Here is a 17,131-nt window from a genome sequence, read left to right as displayed (position 1 = left end):
TTACTCCCATACGTAACAACTTCCTTACTCGGGTATGTGTTTCAGTCACTCACGCCACCCACTATAAGCGAATCATGAATGTATTGCAACACCCTACAACGGGAATCCCACATGCTTGCGCGACACGGAGGGCACCATAGGACATCACCAAAAAAACATACAACTCAAACCAATCACGATCATCAATCAACCCATAGGACAAAATGAATCTGCTCAAACATCATATGATAGCAACAAAATATTGGATAATAATATGTGGCATGAAGCACCATGTTCAAGTAAAGATTACAACGGGGAGAAGAGGTGTTACACCACTGCATGGAGGGCGAGAGAGTTGGTGATGACGGCGGTGAAGTTGTTGGTGTAGATCATCGTCACGATGATTGCAACGTTCAGTTGCCACCGGGAGAGGGGGGAGAGAGCCCCCTCCTCCTCCTCCTTCTTCTTCCTTGGCCTCCCCCTAGATGGGAGGAGAGTTCCCCCTCTGGCCCATGGACGCCATGGCAGTGGAGGGGCAGGAGCCCCTCCGAGATTGGATCTCTCTCTCTCTCTCTGTTCTATTCTTTTTTGCGTTCCTGTTTTCTGGTCCTTCACCAGTTTTTAAATTCCTGGAGATCCATAAACCGATTGGGCTGAAATTTTAACATGATTTTTATCCGGATATTAGCTTTCTTGGGGCCGAAGAAGGGCACCAACCGCCTTACAGGGGCGCCACAAGCCTGACAAGCGCGCCTGGGGTAGGAGGCGCGCCCCTCGAGATTGTGGGCCCCTCGGGCATCGTCTTGCGTTGATTCTTTTTCCCCCAAACACATATATTCCAAAATAAATCTCCGTCAAGTTTTATCATGTTTGGAGTTCGTTTGATATGGATATTCCGCGAAACAAAAAACATGCAACAAACAGGAATTGACACTGGGCACTGAATCAATATGTTAGTCCTAAAAATAATATAAAATGTTACTAAAAGTATATGAAAGTTGTAGAATATTGGCATGACATGATAAAAAATTATAGATACGACAGAGACGTATCAACCGCTAAAGGGCCCAGAGTTACAAAGGGCCTCATAGGGGCGAAAGACGTTATGGGCCATACATGGGCCGGAAGTTACAACAGGCTGGAATCATATTAGACGGCCCACATGATACTGCTGGGCCTAATTCGGATAGGCCATAACGGGTCGTGAGTTAGCGGGCTGTAAATGGGCTATATGAGACTAGGCCGTTAACGGGTTTTCTGTGGCCGCCCGCTACCTTTTGACCAAGTCAAACAGTCTGGCCTTTTAACCTAAATGGGTCGATGTTGGGCCGAGCAACGTGTTGACGTATCATAGACTTGTCCTGTCCATTCACTAGATGACATCTATCCCAATGAGAAGCTGGCACGTGTTTCCTTCGGCCAATGAGAATTTTACACGTGGAAAATCGCCACTGGTCGTTGTTGTTAATGGGTTATCGGATCCAAAACCTGACCCGATAACTCAACGGCAACCCGTTACGGTGGATGTCATATGTCGGTTACCCTTAACGAAAACACTTCCATGATGCGACATTTATCATCACGGAAGTGGACACTTTCGTGATGATAATTTCAGTATTGTCATGGAACACTTCTACGACAACACATGTATGACTATCTTGATTCTGTCATAAAATTGTCATGGATGTACATGCATGACAGAAAACGTGACCTACTGTGACAAACATGTATCATCACAGAAGTGTTTTTTTGTAATGAAGTCATGTTCATGGAGATGCTAAACCGATAGTATGGACTCAGGGATGGAGATCACCGAGTCGAACAGACCCACTTTGAGACGTAGCGAGATATTGTCATCTGTTAGTCTCAAGTACAATGTCTATGCCATGTTCTAGACCTGAGGTCCTCGCATGTCCTCGGGATGAGGATTGACTCACTTAAGGTTTATCAAACGCTACTTCATAATTGGTAGCTATAAAGGTAGCTTCTGGATGAGTCGCGAGACATGCCGCGAGACATGGTTGACCAAGATGGGATTTGCCCCTCCTATACAGAGAGATATTCTCTGGGCCCTCTCGAGTGACCAAGTTTGGAAAAGCATGGCCATGCGACTTGTGTTAAGTGTTAACATGGTTCGGGAATCTGTATCACGGTTTTGAGAAGAGATGTCGAGCTACCACAAGGGTGACAGTACTCGCCTTGAGCTCGACAACATATATCATGAGGCAAAAGGGAATGTTGCATATGACACATTGTCGAGCTTCGTCAAATGACTTTACGCACATATGGGAGTTGGCACATTCTGCTAGGAGCCACTACAAACTATCGACTCTGGTCGTGTCCGTGTGTACATGAACCTATAGGGTCGCACACTTAAGGGGTTGCAACCCATTCGGATTGGATCCGAGTGGAAAATGGATGTAGACTCCTAGTGGGCTGAAGTGTTGAGCCCACCTCAAAGGTCTATATAAAGGGGAGTGGGTGCACCACTTAGGCTTGATATTTTTCCACCCTGGAGAGCTTCCGTCGCAACTCCCCACGCCCATGTCGTGTGACGGGACCTAGCAGTCCGCTGCCTGACGTTGCACCTCACACGTGTGGATACCTTGGAGGCATCACACTTGCGGTGCTCGAACGAACCGTTCGAGGGATCCATGAGGTACCGTTCGCGGGAGATCGGCGACGCGAGGAGGAGACGCCCCGGGAGATCGACTACACATATCACCAACTCTACTTCGACTGTTGTGACTACGTGTCTAGTGGTAAGCCCGATCTCGTGATCTATTTCCAGCAGCATGATCTTGGGTGTGTGGTAGATTTCTTTTATTTGGCGCTAGCGTAGCGTACAACATGTTCGACACCCATGACTCCCTTTAACAAGTCTGAGTCAAACGCTACATCTATATTCAACTTAGCAGGTGATAAGAGAAGTGACGACAACACAATTTCACCTGACTGGTCTTCTTGGCAAGCTTTGTGAATCACATCTTCAATTCCCATGCGGAGCCAGACTGATCATGCTTTTGGGTATTGAGATAACAAATATGTGATGTCTTCGGCACCCATATTATATGCAGGGCATTGACCCGATACCTTCATATGTCTGTTTTCCAAAGCATAATGCCATCTAAAGGATGCCATTAGAAAATTTTAACTTTGGTTTGGCACTTGAGGCTCGAAATCTTGCCCCATATGGGATTACTAGTTGCTGAACCCCTCCCATCACCACGGTTAAGTTTGCACCCAATTGGTAGAACCGTTCTACATAGTATGCCAATTTGACTATAAAATTTTTATTATTTGTGAGGTTTCAAGCCACGAAATCATCCGTGTCATATGACGGTAGTGGCAACGCCAAAGATGCGTTGTGCATCAATAGGCCAAAAATATTAGTGAACTAGTTCTTGATCCTATTGCCTAGTCACGGACTCAATAAACTCACTTACCTTGGATAGCAAGTTCCCCCTCGACGGGTAATCACTTTCCTCACTGGTGACTTAGGTATCAAAGAATCTTTGTCATGCATTGATTTTACTTCCATCACCCACTCTCTAAAATATGGCCATGTTTTAAGGTATTCACTCCTGCCATAACGCTCTGCCAGGTATAAGAAATTTGAAACCTGTTTCCTTAAACTAGCCGCAAAAGATCACTATCCCAGTAACACTTAGCATGCAAGACACATGCACATGGTGATTTATATCGACAAGCCTACACACCTGTTTGGCAAACGTTGCAAGGTTGAAACAAGCCCACACGACCATCTTTCTTTGGCACACACATTTTTCACCATGCAAACCGGTGCATCCTCTTTTGGTTGTCACTGTTTCCTCGCCGGCAATGTAACATCACGTCTGTTATTCCTTTGTAAATTTGTTTATGAATTTTAAAGACAAACATTCCTATGATGGTATATCCTGCACAACTGACTTAAGAAGATCTTTGCCGCCAGCAGAAAGCTGCCTTTCCTTCCACTGCTTTTGCATAACACAATCAATTAAGAATTAGAAACAACCACTTTTATCTAGGGCTCATTCGGTTTGGAGGAAATCAAAACGTAGGAATTAGGAGTAGTATAGGAATATGATAGGATGACACTTGCCATCCTAAGGAATTGACTTGCCTCATTCCTACGCGTAAAATGAGCTTTGAGTGGATGTGTAGTTTCCTCCAAAACACGGGAAATGAGTAGTATTCCTACGAAATTTCTGCACGCATTTCCTACAAACCGAATGCATACATAGGAAATTTTCCTCTGGAATCCTTATTCCTATGTTTTTCCTACGAAAATCCTCCAAACCGAATGAGGCCCTAATGGGCAAACACTTGTTTGACAAAACTTCTGTCATGATATACGTAACGTGGAAATTTCTTCCCTTCTCTGCACATGTGTATTTGGGCCGTAAAATACTAGATTTTCCACACTAACTTTGTGATCGGATGCAACACAATAGAAATCTAGTATCAACTTCAAACACTCAAGACTCAACACTTTGAGCATTACCTTTATCAAAATTAGAGTCATCTACATCCGTGACACAAGAGGTTTTAACTTTCATCAAAATTAGTGAAGCGACTTATTAAATGCAAAATCATATAAAATTATCCTATATCCTTGTATATACTTAAGAGAATCATCCTCACAAACTTATTTATCTCAATGTGTAATCATGTCACCTCATTATATACAATCATAAGATGAGATAAGACCCACCTTAACATGCAACCGTGCAAGAAAAAAAGAAATAACCACAACATTCAACCATGCATGAGAAATGTTTTTATTCAGTTATTCTACTTATATTAAATAACAATTGTTACAACTATACATAATCAAATATTACAAGCCATATAGTTTTTATTTTGATTCTTATGTTATCAACCTAAATTTTTATATCTTTCAATTCTCGCAGCACCGCACGGGATATTATGTACTACTCCCTTTCATCTATAAACCCTTTTTATATTTCTTTATACAGGGAGTAGTAGTTTTTCACGAGGGTGACCCTATTAAAACCTTTTACATAGAGAACCCTTGCAAAATCCAATATTCGTATTCTGGGGAGGCTGGCTTGGGGAACCAAAGGTAACCCTTGTACACCCAAATCCCTCCCACAGCACCGTCCCGGGGTCCGTCGCCGCCGAAACCCCTCCCCTCTTCTTCCTCCTCCTCCTCCTCCACCACCACCACCACCACCACCGCCACCAAAGCGCTCCTGCCATCTCGAAGCGTGGCAACTAGTTTGTCTCGCGATCTCCCTCCCCAACCCCTTGTCCTGCTGCTGGGCTGGTGTGGTCGGGACGCGACTCCGTTTGCTGGTAAGGAAGCCCTAGCTTGTTCGTACTTTTGTGCGGGCGAGGAACAGCCGAATCAAACTAGACAAATCCCCTTTTAAGGATCGATGAGACGTTCGGGTGCACCCGCCCATGTTTTTCGATGCAGATTTTCCTCAACGAATGCTACTTTTGTTTAGATCCCTAATCAATACCAAGTCATACTAGCTGTTTTATATATATTCAAGTAAACAAGTCGGGGATTCGTCCAACGGAACCCCGTTTCCCCTGTTAAGTCCGACACTAGATATAGATTTCAGTTCTCCTTAGTGGATGCCGCCTTATGTACACTAGATACATACTTGGTCCTTTTCATGTATATATGTTCACTGGCTTCACTGCCGCTGATGGCTTGATAGATTGCTTTATTGCTTTCGCATTTGTGAATTACTCCCTCCGTAAAGCATCGGTGTTGATGTGCGGATCATTGTTTATACTTACTTTTGATCTGCACCCTCTTTGTTTGCCTCTTGTGGGTGTGTTACCTCAATGTCAACATTACTCTTAGGGCATGTCTAGCTGCCAGTATTTTGCGTAGACGTTTGGTACATGACTATTGTTTTTTTTTGGCTGGTGGTACCAAGCAATATCCAGCTTTTCATATAATGTAATTCACTAGTGTTGTTACTTTGACTCTTGGCATGTCGTTTCTACTCAGCCCGGTAACGTAGTTGGCTAGCTTCCTAACCCTCTTTCTGTTTCAGCTTTATAGTTTTGTTTGTTACTTTGATTCATTTAGTATGTTGTTTCTGTTCAGATTAGTAAGCCTCGATTAGTCGCATTAATTTAAGATGGAAATAGTTTAACTTCAGATCTAAGAATTTGTCTGTTGCTGGTGATACTCAAATTCACTCGGTGTGTCGTTTGTGCTATTATTTGTCACTAGCACAAATGCCCGTGCGTTGCAGCGGGGGAGGAATTTGACATGTCCACTTAAATGTCCATCAGCGCGGTATGATAACATCTGAATGGTGCCATGCAGCTGTGACACACACGCCGAACTCTAATATAAATGCATATATCGGTAAAAATTGCTCAAATAACAGGCATAAAAAGTTGAATTAATATATCTTTAAACATCAACTTGGCAGCCTATTTGCATGCAGCAGGATTTGCCTTATTTAGGATTTAACCCTTTCTATCATCGTTCCTTGGTCATGTAGGCATGTGTGAGTTTCCTCTGGCTAGTTTCCTAGCAAATCGTTCTTCTAATTTAACTTCCTACTAATAAGAGGATTTAATGGGTCCTCTCTCCCATCGTCCCATGCATAGAGAATGGAATTTATTTTTCGTTCTTCTAATTTATTTCTTTCTTTCTTGCCGAATATATTTCTTTCTTCTAATTCTTTCCCTTCGTGCTCAAGGGCTCATAATAGCGGGATCTATTCTTTCTTTAAATCTTTTCCTCCCTTCCTTCACACAAGAAATTTATTCCTATATTTAATCCCACAGACGGCAACCCACTCCTTGAGGCGGCTTATTTATTTTATTTCATAGGCATATATAAATTGATGTGATAAGTTATAGGAAAGCGAGGTGGGACTATTCAATAACTGAGTATCTCCTGACTGTACTGCTGGGCCGGGCAATGGGTGAGGCCCAATAGACATCAGCCTGCGCGCTCGAAGAAAAAAAACAGCAATTGAGAAAAACGGGTGAACTGACCAAAAAACTGGAGAAACACGCCTTCCGTTTTTTTAATAAAGTAGGTACAGACTATATTTATAGGCATGGGTGGTCCAAGCATCTCTCCAGCCGGGCTTTTGCCAGCTGTGCAACACTAGATTTTCATAAAAAAAAGGTGGCATCCTGAGCACTTTGACTTGTGGTTTGCCCAGAGTTTAAAAAGTTCTGGTGTCCGCTACTGTTTATATAGGACCAATGAAATTTCAGTGTTAATGTTGTAGTCCTTCACTATTTGCATGGTTAGCATGGCAATTTTCAGCTTAAACAATATGTTTGATCATTATCAGTATCTTTGTTTCATCATGCATTTCTTCTGTGGAGATTAGCTATGTACTTTGCTAATTCTACCTACATTGATTACCTGCCATATGCCTGTCTGTTTTCTACCCTGTATAGTGGAAGCACATGTTGTATATGTGAACTGCTTATCATGCTAGCACATTAGGGATTTAGGGATACTGTTATGTAACTTGGTTATTTGGCAACATAACACCTGCTGAACTTCAAAGCTAACTGAATACGAGCCTAATGCATCATGCGCTGCACTGTATGTGTCACTCTTCTTATGGCTGTTAATCAGGCCATAGAGAGCCGGCAACAGAATTAGACATCCTCTATACTCTTTGCTTGGAGTCTGACCTACTGTTACTGAAGTAGCATTACCTTTTTAGTTCAGTTGGCCCTGATATTTTCTTATATAACTATGCAACAGTGTAGGTTCTTTATTAATTCTTACTGTGGTTTAAGATCGAGTCAGCTGTCAAGCTACTTTGGCTGCTAAGAGATAATCTACCAGATGTCTGTCTCTTGGACATGAAAATATTCATCTATCTAATTAGTTATGGCACGTTATGGTATAGGCATGTGTTCTATATCTCTACTGTATCGTGCTAGCATATTAGGGATTTGCGGGTACTCTTTGGTAACTTGGTTCATTAGCAAGCTTTGCCTTGTTCTGAACAAAGCAGCTACCGCACTTGATAGCTGAAAAATAAGCATGGCATATGGACCCACATGCAATACTTTAGGTGGCTTGCCTTTTATGGCTGTCCATCAAGCATTGATCATGGAGAGTGGTGACAATTAGATTACCCCTATATTCTTTGTCCTGATCCAGTATGGCTGTAAGCAGCTACACCTTTCGTATTTAGTTGACTTCTAATATTTGACTTGCTATTGTTAAAAAGACGACCCATTTCTTCAGCATTGTGCATCATTGACTAATCATTTTGTTTCTTTTTATCATGTTGTGTATGTGGTGGTGCCATGTGTTGATTACTTGTCTTCCTGTGAATGAAATTTTGTATTTGCTTCCTTTAGTAAAAGAGAATAATTGACATTTTTGTGTCCTCATTGGATTTCTGGCTTTAGCTCATACGTTTGAATGCATAACTTATGAAATTAGCATATGTGCAGGCATCAGAACCCTTACTGGATAGAAGTTAGTGAGGCCGGACAATGGGTTTCGATAATGAATGTATTCTGAATATACAAACTCTTCCTGGTGAATATTTTTGCCCTGTTTGTCGGACGCTCATATACCCCAACGAAGCTCTGCAAGCTCAGTGCACACATCTCTACTGCAAACCTTGCTTGGCTTATGTAGCAGCAACCACACAAGCCTGCCCTTATGATGGTTACTTAGTGACGGAAGCTGATTCCAAGGTATAGCCTCTTCTTAAGGGAGTGATTTGTGCACCGTACAGTGAGTTTAGTGTATTTGGAAGTAGAACCCTCTTTGTTATAACCTGCTTTCAAATATGCAGCCTCTGGTGGATTCAAATAAATCACTTGCTGAGACAATTGGTAAAGTTACAGTACAATGCCTGTACAACAAGAGTGGTTGCCAATGGCAAGGAAACCTGTCTGAATGCAACACACATGGTACCGCTTGTGCCTATGGGAACTCGCCTGTTGTTTGTAACCGTTGTGGTACTCAGATTGTACATCGTCAAGTGCAAGAACATGCTCAGCTTTGTCCTGTATGTACATCATGTCTCAAAGTGATTTGTTCTACAAGTCAACTATTTCTCTATGCATTAATATTTTTGTACCGTTTTGTGTCTTTGCAGGGCATGCAACCCCAAACACAACAGGCTGACGGTAGTCTGACACAGTCATCAGCTGCAACGACCCAGGCAGTCACCCAAGATCCTTCTGCAGTTTCCTCTGTGGCGCTTGTAGCAGCTCCTACAGCTGGAGCTGTTACAGCTTCTGCACTGGCAACTGGTTCAGCTGGTGTGACCACAACAAGCACGGTTGCTGTGGCCCCTTTTGCAGGGGCACCTACTTATGCTACTCAAGGTCAAGCAGTTGCACCACAAATTCAAACAGCCGAGCAGTACCAGCAGCAGCTCCAGTACCACCAGTACTACCAGCAGCATTACCCTGGCTACAATCCCTACACCCAGCAGTATCAACAGTATGGCCAATACCAACAGTACACACAACCTCAAACGCAAGTGGCACCACAGAATGTTGCTCAAGTGCCTGCACAACCTGCTCCATATGCTCAGCCTCAATTCCTGCAGCCGCCACAGCCCCAACACATAGTGCCAAACCAGTCCCAGAATCCTCAACTCCAAGCACCAGCTGTTCAGCCACAGCCTCAGCAGAATCCACCATTGCATTCAGCGCCTCAAATTCCACAGATGCAACCACAAGGTGATGTACAACCTATAGCCCATACCCAAGTTTGTAATCAGCCATTTGCAATGCCTGCAACTCAAGCAATAGCCTCCCAGGTGCAGCCATATGTGCAACCTCATCCTCCACATCAACAGCAGGCTGTTGCCCAGCAACAACCGCAAATGCAGTACCCACCTCAGCAGCAACATCCTCAATCTCAGATGCAGCACCAGCATCCACAAGTGCGGCAGCAATCGTACCCACAACCTCATGTCTATCATCAGCCTCATCCAGTTGCACAATCTCAGAACCCTTCAGTACATGCGGTAGCAGGTCATCAATCATATTTGCAGCCTCAGCCAGCACATCAGATGGCACATGGTGCTGCAATCCAGCACCCTGTACATGCATCTCACCAACAGTTAGTTGGTCCTCAGCATCCTGCACTTGTACACCCTCCTCAGGGTCAATTTCCGTTGCAAGGTCAACAACCATCCATGCTGGCTCCTCAAGGTACTCAGCATACACCACAACATCAGCAACATGGGCATCAGGCTCAGCGGCCACCAATGCATCCCAGCATCCCTTCGCAGGCACCACCACAAGGATTTCCTCTTAACACACCTGTTCCTTCACAAACAAGTCAATCATACCAACAAGGAATGCACTCATCACAACAACAGATTCATCCTCAACCTTTCCAGCCCCATGGTCCACAATATATGCAGCAGCAGCATGTTCCAACCTCGACTAGCAGGTCTACGAGTTATGTTGCAACACCGCATCAGTTCCAAGAATCAGGAAAGTCAGAAAGTGCAGCTAATGCTAGTGGCAATGCTGAAGTAGGCGATAATACAAATGGAGGCAGTGAATATTCTGGCATAAAGCCAGAATATCTGGGTGATAAAAATGTGAATGGGGAGCAGAATGATTTTAGTAATATCAGAAAAAATGCGGTACAAACTGGCATTGCATTGGGCGTTGCAGATGGTTTAGACAAAGGCAAAGGAAAGGATGAGTCTGGTGGCCAGGAAAGTAATTCACAGTCTGAAGCTTCAAATATATCCAATGATCTTGAGAAAGGAGGATCATTGCAGCAGGCATCACAGAAAAGCCAGGGAGCACTGGGTTCCTATGCGCCCCCAGGCATGGGCCGACAGCGTCCTTCTGGACCTGATACCATGCTTACTCAGCATATGCTCCATCCTCCTGTGCCATGTACGCAAGCCCAGAAGAATCAAATGAGGCCACCTAGTCATAGTTTTCCAGAAAATGTCCGGCCTACAGTGCAGCAACAACTATATGGTGTATATCAATCTGAAATGGCACCAAGGGTGTTTGCACCAAACCTTTCGCGGCCTGCACCCACCATACCTGATGATGGCATGATTCGACCACCCATGGCTGGACCCTTGCCTGGACTTCATGACACAACTATGCCTCCTTTTGCTCCAGAAAATGTTGGCCGACCACATCCTGTTGGTAATTCTCTTGAATCAAATGCAAACACTTTTGAGTTTTCCGTTTTAGGGACACTTGAGTTTTCTTTATTGTAAGCATCTTGACCAAAACTTCCTTCTGTTCAGGAATGAGAAATGGTGTCGGCGGAGAGCAACTAGGAAATTCCAGGGCTTTCCATGAAGAAGGGTTCAATACTTCACGGGAACATTTCAGGTCGTTGGGGCCACCATATCCTGGCAGATACAATGTCAACCCTAAAGATATTGAAGAGAATATGAAGCAATTTCCAGGGCCAACTCATCTTGATGATGACAGTTTTCAGAGAGGCCCAAGGCCTTTTGATGGTTTCGATTCATTACCAGGAAGGCCTCCATTCCCAAACAAGCCAGGCCCATATCCTATAGGCTTCCCTGAAGATTTGTCAAGGAAGCCCCATTCAATTGTTGGTCATCCTGACTTTGTGTCACCTGGTGCAGAATTTGGCCATCACAGGGTTGATGGAATGCCTAGAAACCCAGGTAAGGATTATAAGTTGATTCAAGGCTTGATTTGAAACTTCATCTTCAGCAAGTCTTCATGGGTTTAATGAATGAAGAGGAGCTTACTTGATCCTTTTCACAATTTTTCAATGGCTCTGTAATGGCTTCAAATGGTTTTCAGGTTCATTTGTTCAAGGGATGACAGCTGGTCCCGGAGGTCTTCGTAAGGACCAACTAGGCCCTGGCAACCTTCCAGGGAGTAGACAGCATGATTTTGACAATCTAGGGTTCCCTCATACACATTTCCACCCCGCTGATATTTTTCTTCCAAGAAATCTTCATGGTTCTGAACCCCTTGGGCATGGTCAATTGCATGGAATTGAACCTTCTGGCCACCGGTTCCAAGGACACGTACATCCAGATGATCCAAATTTTGATGACTATTCTCGACATGGTTTTCCACAAGAATCTGGCCGCTTCAGTTCGGTGGGTTATGGATGTTGAATTTATAAATTTATTTTCGTTTTTGTGTTTATTTCTGATGCATTATGAGTTTCTATATGCTATATACTTGATGTAGGAGTACCTATTAATCATTGAACTGCTGTTGTATTGTCCAGGGTGGTTTCTTCAGTAGTGGAGAAGTTGGTTGGTGCCGGATATGCATGTTTAACTGTGGGAGTGCAGAGGACCTTGGTCTACATGTGCATACAAGAGAACATCAGCAGCATGCAATGGACATTGTTCTGAAAATGAAGCATGATGTCGTGAAGCGACAGAAAATGTGAGTATATTTTTGCACTAATTTGAATTAGAACATCCTAGGTGAAACATTTCCTTGATTTGCAACTCTCGCCCATTTCTCAGGAATCCTGGAGGCCCCAAGTCATTAAACAAAAAAGTAGCCATGAAGGGCAACTTCCATGGAAATAGGCGTTAGACCTCCTGTTACATAGTTCAGCATTCGATGAGATTTCAAGGTAGGTATGGTGGTTGCATTTCCCCCCTCAAGTGCGACGCTTAGTTCAGTAGTTCAGTTAGTTGCTTTGCCCCCTGTCCTTCGCCAGGTCGCTAGTGCTGTTTGGATCTATTTGCGACCACTCAACTGAGACCTGTTTGCATTTGGGTTAAGGTAGTTCTGCATGCTTGGAATGGAATATTTAGTAGCCCCAAACTTCTGTTATTATATTGTATTGCACACTATTCATGCTTTTATGGTACTTTTTGTTGCTATTTTGGATATTCAATTCCTGTATTCTGACTCTGAGGATGCTTCTATTTCTGAGCGTGCAGCCTTCCAGTTTTGCATGTGTGATAGTAGTTGATAATAATGTACTATCTCCATTTCATTTTGTAAGGTGCATGCTGGTCTAGCATGAGATTTAGGAAGCAATTAATAGTAGAGGAAATGACCATGTTAGCCATGGTGTTATTGTCTTGAAAATATGAGAAAATATTTCATAGCCATAGATGTGAAGTCATCCCTACATGAATCCCTCGTATTTTGAAAGGATATTGCAGAACACTGTTGGCCTTGTATTTTGAAATGGAAGGCGTACTTGACTTCCATGTATATCCACTAGGTAGACATGAGTTTTGTCGTTCTTACTGGGGCCTAAATATCACGTAGAATTGTTACACAAATGCTAAAAGGTAATACTGTATTTTGTAGAAACATAAGACTTCTGGTATATTTTATAATCTTTTAGGGCACTCCTGGTATGTAAAATTGTCACCAGTTTGCTTATGTTAAATTCTAGAAGATACCATCACCTTCTATTGAAATGAACCCTAAGATTATAGGCACTGCTCCAAATAAAGGCCATTGTGAAAACGCATTTGAAGGCCAGGCTGGTAGAAATGACAGCTTATATAGATATTGAATATGGTGTAGGGCGTTGTTTAGTAGAAATATGTGTACCCCCAGTCGACCACAGATTATAGCATGAAACATCTTAGGTTAAAACATTTAACAAGCATAGAATAGCCAATTTCCCCCTTTATGCTGCTTCCATGACCGATTGTTGGGAGTTGAATTTTTAGATTTTAGATGAATGATCTTTTAGATGCTTATTTTTCATTATATAAGTATGAATATAATTATCCGACTTGTATTGTTTATCTTGTAAACACTAAATGGTGGGGTGATTATTCGTGTACTACTGATTGTTTTTTGGAACATTGATCCTAACTATAGGTATCATTTTTTATTCGTGAGATATATTAGCAATTTGCTAATTGGTAATCACTTATTGGAGAGCCTGCTACATTAATAATTGAAGTGTTGAATTCGCCATGTCACTTCGTTGATTGGTTGGCATGCAAATTCCGTAATTAGCAGACATGTGACATAATACAGATACCGGGTATTAACATGAATGCACGTTGGGGGTGGTCTAATTGAAAGGATTCACGCCTAACATTTGTGGGCATTGCAGCTCAAAGGCTAAAAAGAAAACAAAGGCGAAATCCTTATACTTGGTTTTGAGGTATATTCAGCTAGCTAGCTTGGTTATATGTAGAATTGTTGATACAAATACAAGAACAGTTATTTGTAGATAATTGCCCAGTTCTTAAAAATAGCGAGACATGTTCTTGGTCTGACTATCATAACTATGGGTGGAGAACGTCATTTTATTATAACTTATGGACACTAGGCGCCCTTAGTAGTATCATTTTAAGTTTTTGATATGATGGTCAACTATTGGCATACAATAAGTTTCCTTGGCAATAGCCTTTTCTGGATGTGCTTCATCCAATGTGAATATTGAATGATATGTTTTTGTTGTTGTCTGTTTGCTAAGCAGAAATTGACAAGTTTAAGAAATTCCATGCGAGGGCTCCATGTTCATACGATCATACTTGCATGCTTTCCTGAAGGCGGTAAGGATAGATATGCATTGAGCTTTTCTTACGAAGTGTTTTACATTTTCCACAGATTTGTGGCCAAGATATATAAACTGATCATGCCTGTCTCAATTTCTCAATTTCTTAAACAAATGCTATTTGATGTGTGTTGTGCTTTTAGATCTTTGTAGTTGTAGGACATGACATGATATTGCATGAAAATTGCACCTTAGTGTACTTGTAAAACTTGGCTTGGACTAGCTGATCGCATAGACACAGAAGTTTGTTATAGAGATTACCTTTATGAGTTTAGTGCTTGTTTTGGCAAGCATCTGAAATCACCTGTGTGTTTTATGGGGTTGTTATTAGTATCCAACAAGTCCTACTTATGTGGTATGTTTTGTCTAGAAAATTAACTTTATAGAAGTTAAGATGGGTCCTAAGGAAGCACGGCAAGCCACTATTGTGGTTGTGCATCATATGCCTAGCCACAAAGTTCAAACTTGCTTAAGTGGGGCAAAATTCGACAACAATTCTAATAGCCCCAACCCTCAAACCAAGTTGTTGTAAAGTATAGTTGAACTTTGTTTGACTTGCACTTGCATCTGCATGTGAGTTTGATAACAACTTATTTAAATAGGTTCAACGGCTATTTATGTGCAACTCTTTGTTGCCTTAAATTTCCCACTATTTAGTATCATCACATAAAATTATGGCGATCAACTACACACTATACTTTTATAGTTGTACGTTTGATGCAATGGTTTTCTGTTATTTTGTAATATTTGTGTCCCATATTAAAAAATATACAAATGACATGCATTTCGTTCAGTTTGGAAATGACCCAATATTCGTGAAAATATGTCTCTTTTGTTGTGTACGAAATCAGAAAACCTTAAAATTGCGAATAAAAGTCCAGTTGGAAACCCTCCTACTGGACTTTCATTTGCAATTGTCATAAGGCTACAATACATTTACAACTTAATGTTTTGTGGACGACCACATAACGTTTTGTGGTAGTTCTGCAAATTATATTTATGGATAATTTCAAAACTTAGCGCAACCAAGGAGCATGCTTTGCTTTTAGTGTCTAAGTGGTATGTGTTGCGACCACTTCCCTAAATTTATCATATCTTGTGCTACAACTTTTGAAGTATTTAGCACCCTACTGGGTATTCATAGTGAATGCGCTGAAAGCCTGAAAAACACTTCTAGTGTTGGTAAATGCAATGCTCTTGAATATCACCATCCCTGGTTAAAAATAATGTTGTGCCCCCTTGTTTTATCATCTGATGTATTACGTACAAATTTGTTTATGTAGCATTGTTACGACCACTAGTTTTTTTTCCTTCCTGGTATCTTTGTTGTACTGCTAAAAATTCGGCTATGAACTCCTTTGGAGTTATTTGTCAGACTTTGTAGCTAGGGATTATTGTGTTGTGAATTGTAAGAGCATCTGCAAGTTAGGTGAATATGGTGACCAAAAAAGAATTCTAGATATCGGAGAGAATTAGTGGAAAATCTTTTTTATTATCTTCTTGAACATCTAGCCTTACATAAAGCTTAGCTTCCTTCTATCTCTCTTTGTACGGTGCTTTTCCACTTGAAACAATTTGTATTTTTCATCAAATAAAATGATTTAAACATTATGGTCATGCATTACATAATTTTACACATAATATTTGAAATTCGTTCAAATTGAACATAGTAGTTCTAAATGACACAAACATGACATAAGCTCAATTATAACCCAACTTAGATGGTTGTAAACTTGATACAATATAGATACTTCTTAACTAATCCAAAATAGACTTTTCTAATAAAGCAAACACGAGATAAACGAGCATCATTCTTGTTGGAGGGTGAAATCTCTACTAAGCCATCGATTCGGCGGCTAAACACCACACTACCGATTTGTTCTTCCATGGTCCTTCTCAGATTCAGGCGAGTTGACGTAGTGTTGCATTCTGTTAAACACTGATGGCAGTGCAGCGGTAGTGCTAAGGTAGGAAGGTCGGGCATGATGAGTCGCGAGATGTCTTGGCGGAGGAGCCGGGGTTACCTCCGAGGTTAAGCCATGATCTAAAAAGGAGGCATGACAAATCATAAATCAAATCTGTTGGAGCACCGTTTTAAATCTTTTCTCCTTTTTGGGATAGCGAACGGATTTACCAACTTGTTGGAGATGCTATGAGCACTTGCTCGAGCCTTAAACGAGCTTGGGCTGTTGGCTCGCTTGAACGCATAAAGCGCGTTAGATCCAGCTTTAACTGAGCCATGGCATGTACCGTCATTACTCAGCACTTTTTTTTGCCATGTACCGTCATTACTCAGCACTTTTTTTTGCGTCAATCTGTAAGATGTAAGAGCATCTCCAATAAATGGTCCAAATGTAAAAATAACTAACTTTTGGACCATTTGGGGCAAAAAACGCTGCTAGACAGTCCATATGTAAAAAAATTTGGACCGTGGTCTTCCCGTGATGTAAAATGCAACACCTCGCGATGCAAATATACATCACGAGATGCATCTGGTTCAAAACCAGCCGCCGCCCGCGAATGCCCAACCGCCATTTCATTTCTGTTCCCGCTCGCCTGCCCGTGATCTCTCGTCCGTCGTCGCCCCGCCGCCTTCACACCCCGCCGCTGCCTCGCCGCACGCCGCCTGCATCAGATCCGGCGCCGCCCCGCCCCTCGCTGCTGTTTCCACGCCGCCCC

The 17,131-nt window shown here is 42.2% G+C and overlaps 1 protein-coding gene across 1 annotated transcript; it reads left to right on the top strand.

Annotated features, from left to right (window-relative positions):
- The first annotated feature begins 5,080 nt into the window (after positions 1–5,080).
- Positions 5,081–12,845, top strand: LOC119302400 (altered inheritance of mitochondria protein 3-like). Its single transcript, XM_037579437.1, has 8 exons — positions 5,081–5,298; positions 8,416–8,664; positions 8,766–8,981; positions 9,072–11,109; positions 11,214–11,606; positions 11,749–12,053; positions 12,188–12,351; positions 12,435–12,845. Exons 2-8 carry the CDS (start codon positions 8,458–8,460, stop codon positions 12,505–12,507), a joined length of 3,396 nt encoding a protein of 1,131 aa, XP_037435334.1. The 5' UTR covers positions 5,081–5,298; positions 8,416–8,457; the 3' UTR covers positions 12,508–12,845.
- Positions 12,846–17,131: the final 4,286 nt, after the last annotated feature.

This window comes from Triticum dicoccoides, chromosome 5A (assembly GCF_002162155.2).
Source record: "Triticum dicoccoides isolate Atlit2015 ecotype Zavitan chromosome 5A, WEW_v2.0, whole genome shotgun sequence".
NCBI classification, from domain to species: domain Eukaryota; kingdom Viridiplantae; phylum Streptophyta; class Magnoliopsida; order Poales; family Poaceae; genus Triticum; species Triticum dicoccoides.
The sequence above is the reverse complement of the archived record's forward strand: the minus strand, read 5'-3'. Positions and strand labels throughout refer to the sequence as shown.

Coding starts and splice junctions, on each gene's coding strand:
- LOC119302400 (XM_037579437.1), top strand. CDS start 8,458: ATGGGTTTCGATAATGAATGTATTCTGAATATACAAACTCTTCCTGGT. Junction 8,665..8,765: donor TGACGGAAGCTGATTCCAAG/GTATAGCCTCTT, acceptor TCAAATATGCAG/CCTCTGGTGGATTCAAATAA. Junction 12,352..12,434: donor GTCGTGAAGCGACAGAAAAT/GTGAGTATATTT, acceptor CCCATTTCTCAG/GAATCCTGGAGGCCCCAAGT.